Source organism: Hemicordylus capensis, chromosome 2 (assembly GCF_027244095.1).
Source record: "Hemicordylus capensis ecotype Gifberg chromosome 2, rHemCap1.1.pri, whole genome shotgun sequence".
Lineage (NCBI taxonomy): Eukaryota > Metazoa > Chordata > Lepidosauria > Squamata > Cordylidae > Hemicordylus > Hemicordylus capensis.
In genome coordinates, this window is record NC_069658.1 from 90,815,925 (window position 1) to 90,831,505 (window position 15,581).

The 15,581-nt window shown below is 41.5% G+C and overlaps 1 protein-coding gene across 8 annotated transcripts in view; it reads right to left on the reverse strand.

The window, feature by feature from the left end:
- Nucleotides 1-15,581, reverse strand: part of LOC128348215 (kelch domain-containing protein 3-like) — a 104,713-nt gene that overhangs the window by 16,927 nt on the left and 72,205 nt on the right. For all 8 annotated transcript variants that reach the window (XM_053303951.1, XM_053303950.1, XM_053303954.1 and 5 more), the window contains 2 exons: nucleotides 12,549-12,633; nucleotides 2,730-2,778 (listed from right to left, as the gene is read on the reverse strand). In XM_053303951.1, the coding sequence (XP_053159926.1) occupies nucleotides 2,730-2,778; nucleotides 12,549-12,633 (134 nt within the window). The remainder of the gene's footprint in view (nucleotides 1-2,729; nucleotides 2,779-12,548; nucleotides 12,634-15,581) is intronic.

Consider the following 15,581-nt stretch of genomic DNA (forward strand, 5'->3'; position numbering starts at 1 on the left):
CAATATATAGCTTATGGGTTGCTTGAGATTGCCTTGGCACCTCTATGTGGCCTGAATAAGACAGATTTATTTTTAAAGTTATTGGCCGACATGTTCTGTAATAGTATGAGGGCAGGAAAAGGGCTGCACGTTCACAGAGAGGATGGAGAGTAGCTTCAGCATAAGCTTCTTCTTCAGCCAAGTGTGTGTGTAGGGGGATGGGGCAGCAATTTTTGCTTCTCTCCCCTCCCTCCCAAAACCTCCCCCCCCCTTTCAGAATTATGTCCCTGAGAGCTGCATAATAAATTTCAGGCACAAAACAAGAAAAATACTAAAAGATGTGGGGAAATAAAGCCAATACAGACTCATTGTGATTTGTATGGGAGTATTGTGATTTGTATGGGAGTATTATTATTTCTTATCTACACAGTCAGAGAGGTGTTATTGACTGGTTTGTTTTATCCAGACATCGAGTCTTTCCCAAGGACCTGGGATGGCTGAATTTTATTGTCAATGGTTTTAGATATCGTCACAGAATATAGGCTGTTCCCAGTAAAGCTGCTTTTTGTAATTGGCTGATGGTGATTTCTGTGGCCACTACGGCGTTGAGGTGCTCTTCAAGGTCTTTTGGAATTGCACCTAGGGCGCCAATTACCACTGGGATTATTTTGGTCTTTTTCTGTCACAGCCTTTCAATTTCAATTTGTAGATCTTTGTATTTTGTTATTTTTTTGATTGCTTTTTTTTCTATTCAGCTATCCCCTGGTATTGCTATGTCCATTATTTTGACTTGTTTTTCTTTCTTCTCGACTACAGTTATATCTGGTGTATTGTGTGGCAGATGTTTGTCTGTTTGTAGTCGGAAGTCCCATAATATTTTTGCATCTTCATTTTCTACAACTTCATCTGCTATTATTCCAGTTAATAATCTGAACATGGTTGGCAGGCAGGTTATCGGTCTATAATTACTTGGAACTGCACTTTTTGCTGGGTCTTCATGATGAGATGAGTTTTCCCAGTTGTTAGCCATTGTTCAATATCACCTCCTTGCAAAATGTGATTAAACTGTTTTGATTGTTGTTTATGAAGGCTTGTTAGGTGTTTAAGCCAAAAGCTATACAGTTCATCGTCGCCTGGCGCAGTCCAATTTTTAATTTTCTTTGCTCTTTCACTTATTAATTCTGGTGTTATGATTAGATCTTGCATTTGTTGGTTACATTTTTGACCTCTTTCATCCAGCCTGCTTTTTATTATAATCTATTGGATTGTCCCATAATTTTGCCTAGAATTGCACTGTTTCTTCTTTATTTGGTGTTTCTACGTTTCTTGCAGTTTCTCCTTCTATGCTTTGGTAGAAATGTCTCTGATTCGACTGGAATTGGAGATTCTGCCTGTGTTGTGTAATTCTGGCTTCGTATCTGCTAATCTTCTTTGACACTGCTGTTATTTGCTGCTTTATTATTTCCAGGACTTCTCTAATTCTCCTTGAATCTAGATGGTATTTTTGGATCAGACACTGTTTGGTGTTTTCATTCTTCAGCTTCTTGTCTTTCATATCTTTCAATTTACTAGCATCTGATCTAAGCCTGGAGATTTTATTTTCTAATCTAATCTTCCATTTAGGTGACGTACTGCTTTCTTTTTTTACAAGTCCACTGATCTTATATCCAAGCTCTTGTGTTGTTATTGTTGCTGCACTGTACATTAGTTGGTTTGTTTTTTGCAAATTCTTGGTTGTTATTTCTGCAAGTGCAGCATTTATATCTTTTAATGCCCGAGCAAGTTATTTTTTGGCAACTGTTTTTAGAGCTGGAAGTTGAACCCTGGTGGTTGTTTGGTTCATGTGCTCAGTTATTTTTTGCTTTACTTCTTGTTGCTTTTCTGTTAAATGGCATTCGGGTTTTTGAGGTGAAGGCAAAAGAGAGGTTGCCTGGTTTTGATTTTGAAACAGTTCAGCAACAGTGGCATCCTCTATTTCCAGCACCCCTCCACCTGCACCTGAGCAACTTCTTCAGTTGGTGGTAATTCTTCTTCCATATCTTGAGTCTGTGTTGCTCTTTGCAGTTCTTCCAGCTCAACTCCTGTGAATACTTTATTTCTTATTATGAATCATCTCTGGTCTGCTAGCCTTTGTTCTGTTATTTCTGTATCTGGATGCTTCTCTTTCCAAATTTGGTACATTCTTTTTAAACAACCTCTTCTAGTTGGTCTAGACTTGTAATAGCAGATCATTATTTCCTTGTTGGCATGTTTTGTATATTTTTTCCGGTTAAGCAACGTTTCTTCCAGTAACTTTGCTGTCTTCGGCCCTGGTTGCTCAACTGAAGATCCTGAGTCCTGTTGCCCACTTGGCACCAGATGTCCAGGGACTCCAGCACCTGTCACGGTCCTTGTTGACCCGGGCAACGACTGATCCGGTAGAGACTTATTAAAGTTATGTCTCACCATAATGTTGATGGGAGAGGCACTCTTTGTCTGGCTCCTCTGGTGAGACCTGTCCAGTGTGGTTGGACCTCTGGCATAGCTCTCGCCTTCCTCAGAGCATGCAAGCCCCACAACCACGCCAAGGTAGTGCCTCACTGGGAGACTTATTATTATTATTATTATTATTATTATTATTATTATTATTATTATATACCTATTACTACAATCAGAGGAATAAAAGGGGCTAAGGAAAAAGAAATAATTAACCTTTACTCTATTTTTCCTCTGCAAAAAGATACAAGAGAAAAGGATGACATAAACAATACCTGCTGTTTATTCCCTGGATTCCCAATTCTGAAAGAATCTCCTTCATAACTAAAATGAAGAAACATAAATATCCATTAGCTCTATTTTGGTTAAATAGAAATTAATCAGCTATCATGCAATCTTTAAGAAATGTTGAAAAATGCATTTTGTCCACAGTGATGCGATTGTGATTATGTGCATATCTAACGTATATTATTCCTAGCAGTCACAAAAAACTTACACCTGAGAATCGCTTGGTAGCATCTGCTGGTGATAAATGAGGCATGCAAAAACATTATATTGCTTTATTGCTCCAAGAGATTAAGTGTACAATCTAGTGCACATTTATGCATGCATACTTCAGTCTTGCTGATTTCAGGAGGACTTGCATTTTGTAATTATGCTAGATTGTACCTAAGACTTCTACCTAAGCAACAATCTGTTTATTGAGAAATATGGTTTTCATTTCAAATATTTCTGCTGCTTTTGGTTATGGGGAAAATGCCTGAAAATGGGGGTTTGCCCAGTGCACCCACTGTCATTCTCCAAGACTACAGGAAGTGGTGGTGTGGAAATTACTTGGTATTACTTGGCAAACAAATTCCTCCCCAAGCCTAACCTACATAGAGCTGAAGTTTTGCATGCAGGAAAGGAAGATGCTGTTGTGTGTAATGTGGCTAATGAGGAGTGGCTTGGATGTTCTGGAGATAATGGTACATGAACCTTATTTTTAGGATGTTAAGAAGGTGGCAGGGGAAATGTTTGAGAGCAAATGAGAAATACAAAGTGGAGACAAGAGGTTCTTTCATTATGCCGGAGCTTCTGTATAGATAGCAGGGATATTAGAAGGAAGTGGATAAAATGTAGGACATATAAGGAGCAGGAATAGATCCAAAGTAGATTTCAAAAGTAATCTGAAGACTGTGTGGGTCTGTCATTTGCAAACCACAGGACTTCAACAGATCAAAAAGACCATCAAACCCAAACCTCCTCAGGCAAGGCCATCAATGCACTAACCCTGCAGTTGCCAAATTCTTAATAATTCCCGGATCTGCAGGTATTAGCCATGCTTATCACCATTCACCTGCTGATTTCTGCAGATCAAGCTGACATTAGACATAGGAGCAGGCCAGGCCAGTTAATCTCTGTCCAGCTGGTGATCCTGATTGCTCGTAAGATCACTGCACGATATAACCCTCAATGTGGAACATGCAGCAGGCAAGTGTGCCGTAGAAAGATATTTACAGAGCTAATAAGAGCCCCTGGTGGTGCAGTGGTAAAACTGCCGCCCTGTAACCAGAAGGTTGCAAGTTCGATCCTGACCAAGGGCTCAAGGTTGACTCAGCCTTCCATCCTTCCGAGGTCGGTAAAATGAGTACCCAGAATGTTGGGGGGCAATATGCTAAATCATTGTAAACCGCTTAGAGAGCTTCCAGCTATAGAGCGGTATATAAATGTAAGTGCTATTGCTAAGTGCTGATAGCTTAAAGATGACTTAAAACAAGCAAGGCAGTCAAATCATATATAACAGAAGATCCACCCAGTCTGACTAGCTACTAGCCAATCTGATGTTTAGGAATATTCTTTTACAACACTACGCCCATCCCTTAATCATTAGGCAGTTGCTGAATGTGTGCAATGTCCATCAACTGAGTTTCCCAAAGAGAAACGTTGTAGGGACTCCATTTTTGACATTTACCAACCTCTAATTGTGATCATCTGCAACTCTGAAAAGGTTTGAGAGAATTCCCTAAAATAGACAATAGCATATATTTCTGTAATTTAGGGTCTTAATTCAGTGTTGCAACAGAACTTACTGGAGATTCTAGATAATTCCACCCCATATTCCTCTGTCAATACTATTTGCTTAAATCTAGGTAGGTGGCCATTTTTTGTGTGTGGCATACTTTGTTATGAGAAAATGGTGACTAAGAACAAGACCGGAGTGGAATCCAGTCTCAGGTTCGACTTCCACTACATACTCTCCAGTCTAAGAATTCCAGGTAACCTTGCAGCTTGTGGTTTTTGCTTTGCTGCTGAACCCTTCCCAGCTGATCTCATTACCTTCCAGTTTCCACCAGGGCTTGGCTGGAAGGGATGGAGCCCAGCATCAACTACCACAAGACCAGCTTGTGGGAGGAGAACTGGTCTTGTGGTAGCAAGCAGCATGACTTGTCTCCTTAGCTAAGCAGGGTATGCCCTGGTTGCATATGAATGGGAGACTAGATGTGAGTACGTACTGTAAGATATTCCTCTTAGTGGATGGAGCCACTCTGGGAAGAGCATCTGAGTTTCCAAGTTCCCTCCCTGGCATCTCTAAGATAGGGGTGAGGGAGATTCCTGCCAGCAACCTTGGAGAAGCTGCTGCCAGTCTGTGTAGACAATATTAAGCTAGATGGACCAATGGTCTGACTCAGTATATGATAGCTTTCTATGTTCAGTTTTCACCACATTCTCTCTGGGCTACAGCCGCTGCCAAAGAGTAGTGCCAAAGGGCATTAACGGCTTGTGACCAAGCTGTTAATTCAATGACATGAACATTTTCTCATTTTCCTCTGCCTCCCCCTGCCACTGGTGGCATGCAGTGGGGAGCGCAAAGCCAACCACTGTGATTTCATGGCAAGAGGGAAGCTCCTCTAAATGTTGTTGAGGGGGAATAAGATTGGCCATGGCAATTTTTGGTGGAAAATGCAAGTTTAGAGCATAATGCCTAATTTAGCCCTAAAGTCCATATACTGCAAAATGGTCATTCTGGGGGCTAATTTATTACTCTGTCATATATAGGTGAAATAGTGGAATTTATTCTTTTGGGATGAATACTTTGAGAAGTGTTAGTGGCTTCCAATAATGTCATCAATTGTAACAGCTTAGGCATAGTGGAGAAGCTCAAATCAATTTATGTGATTCTCATGTTTAGATCCACAGTGCTAACTTTACAGTGGGAACAATTTCCATTTTTCACAATCTACTATGAGATCAAGGACATTTTTTAAAAACCCAATTGCTAACATATTGAAATTCTCAGCTTAGGAGAATTTCAGCTTGTATAAACTGTAGCTGACTAAGAATACTGGGAAGAGAGAGAAGGTTCTGTATTAGATTTCAGAACTCATCATAATTTATTATTAATCATTTCTATAGCACTTTTAATGTTCAAAGTAGTTTTCAGTGATATCACATTTATCATGTCAGTCATAATGCTTTTAGAACCTTTTCCTGAGATAATATTTTATAATTCATCATTTATGAAGAAGTGGCAATTTGCCCAATGTAACAATAATTTTCTCTTGATTTTTAGCTTTTTTCTTTGCTTAAACATTTTTATTTTGGGGATACCACTTTTTGGGGACATAATGGTGTCCCCATAATGCTATGGGGACATGCATAGCATTTCCATAATGGTATGGAAAGCATGCAGATCTCAGGAGAGCAGATACACAATGGATGAGGGTCAGGACCCAAACCTACAACAGTTTTGAATCTGTAGATACCTGCCATTATGTCCCTATTTTCCCATTCAGGTGAAAGGGAAAATAGGGACACAGCAGGTATGCCTGTAGCCTTGGGGATCCCATGAAGGGATCTGGCCTGCTTGCCACTACTATAAAACTTGGGCTAAAGGATGGAATTTGTAAGATCACCAGTGTGGCAAAGCTATAGAAATATGTATCATATAAGCAATGCAGCAGCCCACCTCCTCATGGGTGGCTATAGATTTGATTTTGATGATGATGATGATGATGATGATGATGATGATATTATTATTATTATTATTATTATTATTATTATTGTTATTATTATTATTAACAACTGCGCCCTGGGTGCAGTTCCAAAAGACCTTGAAGAGCACCTCAACACCATAGGGGCCACAGAAATCGCCATCAGCCAATTACAAAAAGCAGCTTTACTGGGAACAGCCTATATTCTGCGACGATATCTATAACAATTGACAATAAAATTCAGCCATCCCAGGTCCTTGGGAAGGACTCGATGTCTGGATAAAACAAACCAGTCAATAACACCTGTCTGACTGTGTAAGCAAGAAATAATAATAATAATAATGGAAGATTAGATTAGAAAATAAAATCTCCAGGCTTAGATCAGATGCTAGTAAATTGAAAGATATGAAAGACAAGAAGCTGAAGAATCAAAACATCAAACAGTATCTGATCCAAAAATACCACCTAGATTCAAGGAAAATGAGAGAAGTCCTGGAAATAATAAAGGAGCAAATAACAGCAGCGTCAGAGAAGATTAGCAGATATGAAGCCAGAATTACACAACACAGGCAGAATCTCCAATTCCAGTCAAATCAGAGACGTTTCTACCAAAGCATAGAAGGAGAAACTGCAAGAAACGTAGAAACACTAAATAAAGAAGAAACAGTGCAATTCTGGGGGAAATTATGGGACAATCCAATAGATTATAATAAAAAAGCAGGCTGGATGAAAGAGGTCGAAAAACGTAACCAACAAATGCAAGATCTAATCATAACACCAGAATTAATAAGTGAAAGAGCAAAGAAAATTAAAAATTGGACTGCGGCAAGCGACGATGAACTGCATGGCTTTTGGCTTAAACACCTAACAAGCCTTCATAAACAACTATCAAAACAGTTCAATCACATTTTGCAAGGAGGTGACATTGAACAATGGCTAACAACCGGGAAAACTCATCTCATCATGAAAGACCCAGCAAAAGGTGCAGTTCCAAGTAATTATAGACCGATCACCTGCCTGCCAACCATGTTCAGATTATTAACTGGAATAATAGCAGATGAAGTGATGCAATACTTATTAACTAACAAACAGCTTCCAGTTGAACAGAAAGGAAATTGCCCAAACACCAGAGGCACAAAAGACCAGCTGCTGATTGACAAAATGATTTTAGAAAACTGCAAGAGAAGAAAAACCAATCTAAGTGTTGCATGGATTGACTACAAGAAAGCCTTCGATTCATTGCCTCACACATGGATACTAAAATGTTTAGAAACAACTAGTGTCAGCAAAAACATTCAGATATTTATTTAAAAAAGCAATGAGCATGTGGAGTACACAGTTAACAATCAATGGCGAGATACTTGGACAAGTTAGCATTAGAAGAGGCATTTTCCAAGGGGCCTCACGATCCCCTCTATTGTTTGTAATTGCCAGGACCCCACTTTCACAAATACTAAACAAAACAGGCCTCGGATTCCATCTTAAACATCAAGTCAAATCAACCATTTGCTGTACATGGACGATCTGAAGTTGTATGGAAAGTCTCAGTCAGAAATCGAATCACTGCTAAACACTGTCCGTATATTCAGTAGCGATATAGCAATGGAGTTTGGACTAGACAAGTGTGCTGCATTAATAATGAACAGAGGGAAAATAAGAAAAACAGAAGGAATAGAACTGCCCAATGGAAGCAAGATCAGGAACCTGGAAGAGAAAGAACATTACAAATACTTGGGCATTCTCCAGGCTGATAACGTCGCACAAACTGAAGTTAAAAGAAAAATTGGAAGTGAATAAATCAGGAGAGTTAGAAAAATCCTCAAATCCAAACTCAATGGCGGGAACACCATACAAGCCATAAACACCTGGGCTATATCTGTTATCAGATACACTGCAGGAATAATAGACTGGACCCAGGCAGAGCTAGAGACGCTGGTTCGTAAGACCAGGAAAATCATGACCATCAATCATGCTCTGCACCCCCGCAGTGATGTCGATAGGCTCTACCTCCCTCGCAGTTCAGGTGGAAGAGGAATGCTACAAGACCATCAAACAGCAGAGGAGGACAAAAGCGGCCTTGAAGAATATATCAAGGACTGTGAAGAAGATGCACTTCAAATGGTCAAAAACGAGAAACTATTCAACACCAATGAAACAAAGCAGGCCTACAAGAAAGAACAAGTCAGAACCGAGCAGAAAAATGGAGAAATAAGCCCCTGCATGGTCAATATTTGCACAATATAAGTGGAAAATCAGACATCACCAAGACCTGGCAATGGCTTAAGAATGGTTACTTGAAGAAAGAAACAGAGGGTTTAATACTGGCTGCGCAAGAACAGGCACTAAGAACAAATTCAATAAGAGCAAAAGTCAAAAAATCCACCACAAACAGCAAGTGCCGCCTTTGTAAAGAAGCAGATGAAACCGTGGACCACCTAATCAGCTGTTGTAAAAAGATCACACAGACTGACTACAAACAAAGGTATGACAAGGTAGCAGGGATGATACACTGGAACATCTGCAAAAAATACAAGCTACCTGTAGCCAAGAATTGGTGGGACCATAAAATTGAAAAAGTGGTCGAAAATGAAGATGTAAAAATATTATGGGACTTCCGACTACAAACAGACAAACATCTGCCACACAATACACCAGATATCACTGTAGTTGAGAAGAAAGAAAAACAAGTCAAAATAATCGACATAGCAATACCACGGGATAGCAGAATAGAAGAAAAAGAAATAGAAAAAATCACCAAATACAAAGATCTACAAATTGAAATTGAAAGGCTGTGGCAGAAAAAGACCCAAATAATCCCAGTGGTAACTGGCGCCCTGGGTGCAGTTCCAAAAGATCTTGAAGAGCACCTCAACACTATAGGGGCCACAGAAATCACCATCAGCCAATTACAAAAAGCAGCTTTACTGGGAACAGCCTATATTCTGCGACGATATCTATAACAATTGACAATAAAATTCAGCCATCCCAGGTCCTTGGGAAGGACTCGATGTCTGGATAAAACAAACCAGTCAATAACACCTGTCTGACTGTGTAAACAAGAAATAATAATAATAGTGTCACACCTCTTTTATGCTCGCTGCACTGGTTGCCTGTTCGCTTCCAGGTCCAATTCAAAGTGCTCGTGTTTACCTACAAAATCCTTATGGGATTAGCACCTGTATATCTCTGGGATCGCCTCTCTCGGCCAGTTGTATCCCGTCCTGTGAGGTCTTCTCAGCTGGCCCTCCTTAGTGTCCCAGGCCCTGGTGTAGTGTGTGGTGCCTGGGCCCATAGGAGGGCCTTCTCTGTGGCTGCCCCTCTTCTATGGAACACTCTTTACTTCCAGATTCGTTCAGCTCCCTCCCTAGCTGCTTTTAAGGCCCTTCTTAAGACCTACCTGTTTCGCCAGGCGTTTGCCCTTTATTTTATTTTTAAGATTGTGATTGGTATTGTTGTCTACTGCCTAGAGTCTTTGGAGGAGGAGGTATATAAGAAAATTTTGATAAATAAATACATAAATAGCATGTCCATATTAAATTTATGTCTCCACCTTCTATGCAAAACATACCGGGCCTGATTAGTTCCACTGTCTATTCATAAGTGCTTTGCAAATGTTGTGACTAATCAAGCCATCTAAATTTTGTTTGCCAAGTAAAATATCTCCTGGAGACTTAGTGTTGGCAGGTTGAGGTGTACGTCCTAAGACAAAAGGAAGGGTATGTAATTGTGAAACTTGGTCCTCACAATGAAAAAAAACCATGCGACACGTCCTGATTCATGTCATGTATGAGCTTCTCAGTCAGGCCTGCTACTTTGATCCGAGCAACAAAGGAACACAGCTTTGTTCTGCTCCAAAAGCAATCCATACCTTGTCTATCCTCTACTTGTGCCTGAGCTTCACTCAGCTTGTGTTTCCACCCTGCATGTACTCCACTTTGCTTTTTGAACCTTGCCACTCCTTGTAACTCCTACTAAAGTGTTCTCACCTCATGCATTGACCACTTTGGGGTGGAAAAATGGAAGTTAAGAACTATCTAGTCCAGCATCCTGTTTCCCACTGTGGCCCACCAGTTACCTCTGAAAAGCCCAAAGGCAAGAGATAAAGGCATGACCTCTCTCTTCTAGTTCTCCCGAAACTGGTATTTAAAGGCATCTTGCCTCTGGCGGCCAATAGCCATCACTATAATATCCATTGATTTACCTGCTCTCCTGTAGTTAACTAACAACAGAAGGCTGGAATCTCAGTACATGTGCTTGGATATTAATGGTATTGGAACAGAACAGCTCTCACAAGGGGAAACTGAGCATCATTCCAGAACATTTCATTTCTCTTCTGTTATGGGACCTGTTCTGTTCTAGAATACCCACATTAGTTTTGAAGCGTGTCTATTATTATGTTAGAATAAGTTTTATACCTTTCTCAGGAAAGCAATGCAAATGAATAGGAAAGCAGATCTCTTATCTAAAAGTCCGTTCAGATCCGTGTTCCTTGTAACAGGGATTTCCAGGTGTTATTGACAGCTCCTATCATCCCCAGCTTCAATGGCCCGTTGCTAGGGATTATGGAAGTTGTAGTCAACAACATCTGGGAATCCCTGTTACAAGGAAGACTGGTGCAAATTATAATGTAACCTAAGCTACTAACAATAATTTAGTTGGCTCTACAGTTGCTGCAAACAAGTAATATTAATATTATTCCTTCAAGTGTAGTTAGCTTCACATTGTGAAGAAAGTTAACGTTCATGAAATCAGTTCTATGAGGCTGAGCACATTCTATTATATTGATTCATGAGAGAAGCCAACATAACATACTAAGCAGTGAAGCAGCCTGATCAGAGAGGCTGTAAACTACTTTTCCTTTCAGTTCACACATAAAAACCCAAGGCCGGACAGGGGTACTTGATGTGAAACTAAATAATCCACTGCATACCTTCCATATGTGATTTTTGTAACTGCAAAGTGATAATAGCAAGTGAGAGGAGAGCTGGTCTACTAGCAAGCATGACTTGTCCCCATAGCTAAGCAGGGTCTGCCCTGGTTGCATCTGAATGGGAGGCTTGATGTGTGAGCACTGCAAGATATTCCCCACAGGGGATGAAGCCGCTCTGGGAAGAGCAGAAGGTTTCAAGTTCCCTCCCTGGCTTCTCCAAGATAGGGCTGAGAGAGATTCCTGCCTGCAACCTTGGAGAAGCCGCTGCCAGTCTGAAGACAATACTGAGCTAGATAGACCAATGGTCTGACTCAGTATATGGCAGTTTCCTATGTTCCAATGGGTCAATTCAAACAAATACCCAGTCACTTCCAGAAATATATTTATACTAGTCAACCCCACACAGAACATCTGTGCACTCTTTGGGGCCAGTGGTTCCCTCTTCCTCCCCACCTTCTGCCCCAGTCTCTCCTCTGCCACCCGCCACCCTCCGCCTCTTCCTGGTGGCCCAGCTGCCGCCTCACCATGGCCGGTCCGGTCCGGGCCCAGCTGCCTCTCCTCACTGCCGCCACAGCCTCCTCGGCACCACCGCCTCCCCGCCATCCGCTTCTGCCCCCCATTTTCTTTCCTGTGCGGCTCCGCCACCCACCCAGCCGGGCCCAGCCACTTCTCACCACTGCCACCGCCTCCCCATCTGTTTCTGCCCTCCTTTTCTTTCCCGCCCTCTGGTGCCCGGGCCTGGGCCTGCCTCCGCCGCATTTCTGCCCGCCAAACATCCCCACGCGTCCCCACATCCACACACATTTCCGGCCCCGCATTTCCGCCTGCCACACGCACTGGCTTAGTGAAATAATTATATAGATTAACACAGAGCATAATCTATTCCTTTTATAGTATGCAGTTGAGGGTGCTCAGTCAATTTTTCATTTGAGGCAGTACCACAGTTAACTAGGCGCTAAAATGCCAGCAACAGAAAGCTAATAATTTAAGGGGCATTAAATGATGAGGCTTTTTAAAAAAGTAAAATGACTCTGAAAATCCAGAATTTTTAGGGGTCCCTTTCTGGAACCTGTCACAGAGTTGTGTACTGGTGCTAGTGTGGCGGGGGAGTGGGAGTACAAAGGCATGGTATAACTTTGTTTCGAGTTGGTAGTGTGGCATCAAACACTTGAGATACTGCATAAGCTTACTAGGTTGTCTGTCTGAAGGATTTATCAGTTTCATTCCCATTAGATCATTGAATTCCTCTTCATTTACTCCACCAAAGATATACAACTGTGAACAGAGACAAATAAGAACGTAAATAAATTAGCATACTATGTATTAAAGCAAAATTAACATGAATCAAATTTGTAGAAACTTTGGGCTTGTAATGTATATTTCTTAGAACTCCTAGAATACTACACGTATTCAGAAGTTATGCTGAATGTGTACATTGGTGACAAGCTTTTGCGTGAGTGACTTCACATGCATTCATTCTGAAAGTGAACACAAGCTCTCTCAATGGCAGAGTGGAGATAGGACATATAGTATATTAATGTATGTGGGTTGAAGATAATATGTGGAATAACTGTAGCCCTGTCCAGTCATTCTCACCTATAGCCCTGCTGCAAATGGGTTGGAAGTCCCGCCCCTGACCAGTCAGTCATTGTCCATTGTTAACATCTGCACAGGGAAGAGTTACTTATAGCCGTGATTTTGTTTGGTGTGTAACTGTGTTCTACTCATGTACAAACCTCTATGTAGAAGCTAAAAGGTAAATACCATCCTGGTAGTTTGCAGCACAAAGCATTTTAAGCAACAGACTGGTAATTTCCCCTCTTTTTCTCTCTGTTCCATCTGTGTCATTTACATGATCTCTCTCTCTCTCTCTCTCTCTCTCTCTCTCTCTCTCTCTCTCTCTCTGTTACACTCAGAAATAACGTTTTGGTTACTTTAGGAATTCTGTTTTAGGCTCTATGCGTCTTAACCCCTTCAATACCTGCTAGCTGTCTGTGTAAGTCAATCAGATGTCATTATCTTATGCCTACATCATTACCTAGGATTTAATTATTTGTCTTTTAAGTTTATTTTATTGATATTGATGAAACTGATCTCTTATTCTTTATATGCCAAATAAAACCACTTGATTTAATTAAATTTAGAAATGTGTGCCTCTACTCAGTCCATTTTCAGTTACCTGAAATACTGTATTCAATGTAATCCCTACTAATGATATGATTGCTAACTTGCAGCTACAGAAAACTGAACCCCCTTTCTTATGGATCAAATTACTCATCCCCAGGTATCTTCAAAGTTCTTCTTTTGCAGGTATATAACACTGATTGCCAGCCAGCTGCATCCAGTGTTATCTAACATCCCTTTATATTTTCAGGATGCAGCTAGTTAGTATGGAGCCTTAATTTATGGTGTTGTCAGTGGACACTCTCTCCAATTTCTAGTAGGTCTCGTATCTTCTTCCTCAATCCTGCCTCACCCGTTCCTATCTTCTCTTACAGATCCTCAGTGGTTCTGACTCAGTGGTTCTGACTCTTTTTCAAACCTCCCCAAGATTCCTTTTTATGTCCACCCAGACTGCTCTCCCATTGGTCAAGAACAACCTTTAATTCAGGTTGATAAAAATATCCAGGACTAGCTTCAGTCGGAGTTGGCAACCCAACTCTGAATGAAGCTATTCCTGGATATTACCCCCCAGCCCCAGCCCTGCCCCATATTGTGCACATTATCAAGCCAATAAAATTATTGAAATTGCTTTCAATAAACACCAAGAGACTAATATCAATTCCTGGAGACTCCTGGCCAATCCTGGAGGCTTGGCAACCTGATCTCAGAGCAGGACACTAAAGTAAGGTTTTGCATGCATCAGAGTTTGTGATTTGTTTTGGCTTAAAATGAATAGCAAAAACCATGGACTGATTAATTGAAACAGAGGCCATTGCCAGCTGATTTGATGAATCACCTCCAAGACATTCGAGTAATTTGAGTGTTTCAGCCATAGGGAACAATGGGGAACTCAAAAATTGTTCCCCATGGGTAGGTCCTAGGGACACCCAAATGGGTTGGGTGGTAGGGCATGATGGGTGCTACCTACCACCCAACCCACTAAAGAAACGGGCAAGCAGGTGATTAATTTTTTTTTCAACCTCTCCCCAAAACCCTGATAGGATCCTTTTGGGAAAAGTTAATTTTTTTTTAAATTTAAAAAAATGTCTGCTTGCCTATTTCTTTTTCAGGCTGGGTGGTAGGTAGCACTCATCATGTCCTACCACCCAACCCACTTTGGTGCCCCTAGGACCTACTCATAGGGAACAATGGGGTGTTTCAAGTTCTGCATTGTTCCCTATGGCCAAATCAAGCAAGTGCACAATTTTGCAACCCTGCCTTGAAAAACACTGCAAACACACAGTAAAAGGGAATCTCTGTCCCTCCTGACACAGAATACAGACTAAGAATGACCAAAAAATAATCACTGACACAGCATCCACTGCCAATCACAATGTCTCTGCTGCTGTAACTAGGGAAGTGTCTGAACAGTTTGGCACCTTTTGAGGGAAGTGCTGAATCAGTTTGGGCGCTGGCATTTGAACCCGTTCAGCGGGGTGAGAGTTGGATTCTTTAAAAATCAGGTAATGTTAGGATGGAGACATGATTGTGTGTGAGTGAGCAATGTGTGCCAATAATGTTACTGCTAGGGATGTGCATGAACAGCTTGAGCAGCCACAGGTGGGGCAGAGGTCAGTTCCTTTAAAGAGCAGATAAGCAGGACCTTACCTGCTCTTCCACTGCCCCACTGCTTTTCTGGTCAGGGTGCTTGCTGTTCAAAAGGCTGCCTGCAGCTGCAGTGCAGCTCCCAGCAGCCTGAGTGCAGCGTTGGTACTCACATGGCTGACACCATGTGCAGGCTGCTGGGAGCAGTGCTGCAGCCACACATGGCCTTTTGAACAGTGAGCGTTGCGTCCGGAAAAGCAGTGGGGTAGTGGAGCAGCAGGTAAGGTCCTGCTTATCTGCTCTTTAAAGGAACCGACCTCTGCCCCACCGCTGGCTGCTCGAACTGTTCAGGCACATCCCTAGCCGTAACATCATTGGCACAAATTTGCTCTCTCTCACACAATCATGTCTCGATCCTTACTTTCCAGCATTGCAACAACTGCCACAGCAGCACCCTTAGCAGCAGACATAGCCATAAATTCAACTGCAGCAATGTCTTCAGGCATGAGGAACAC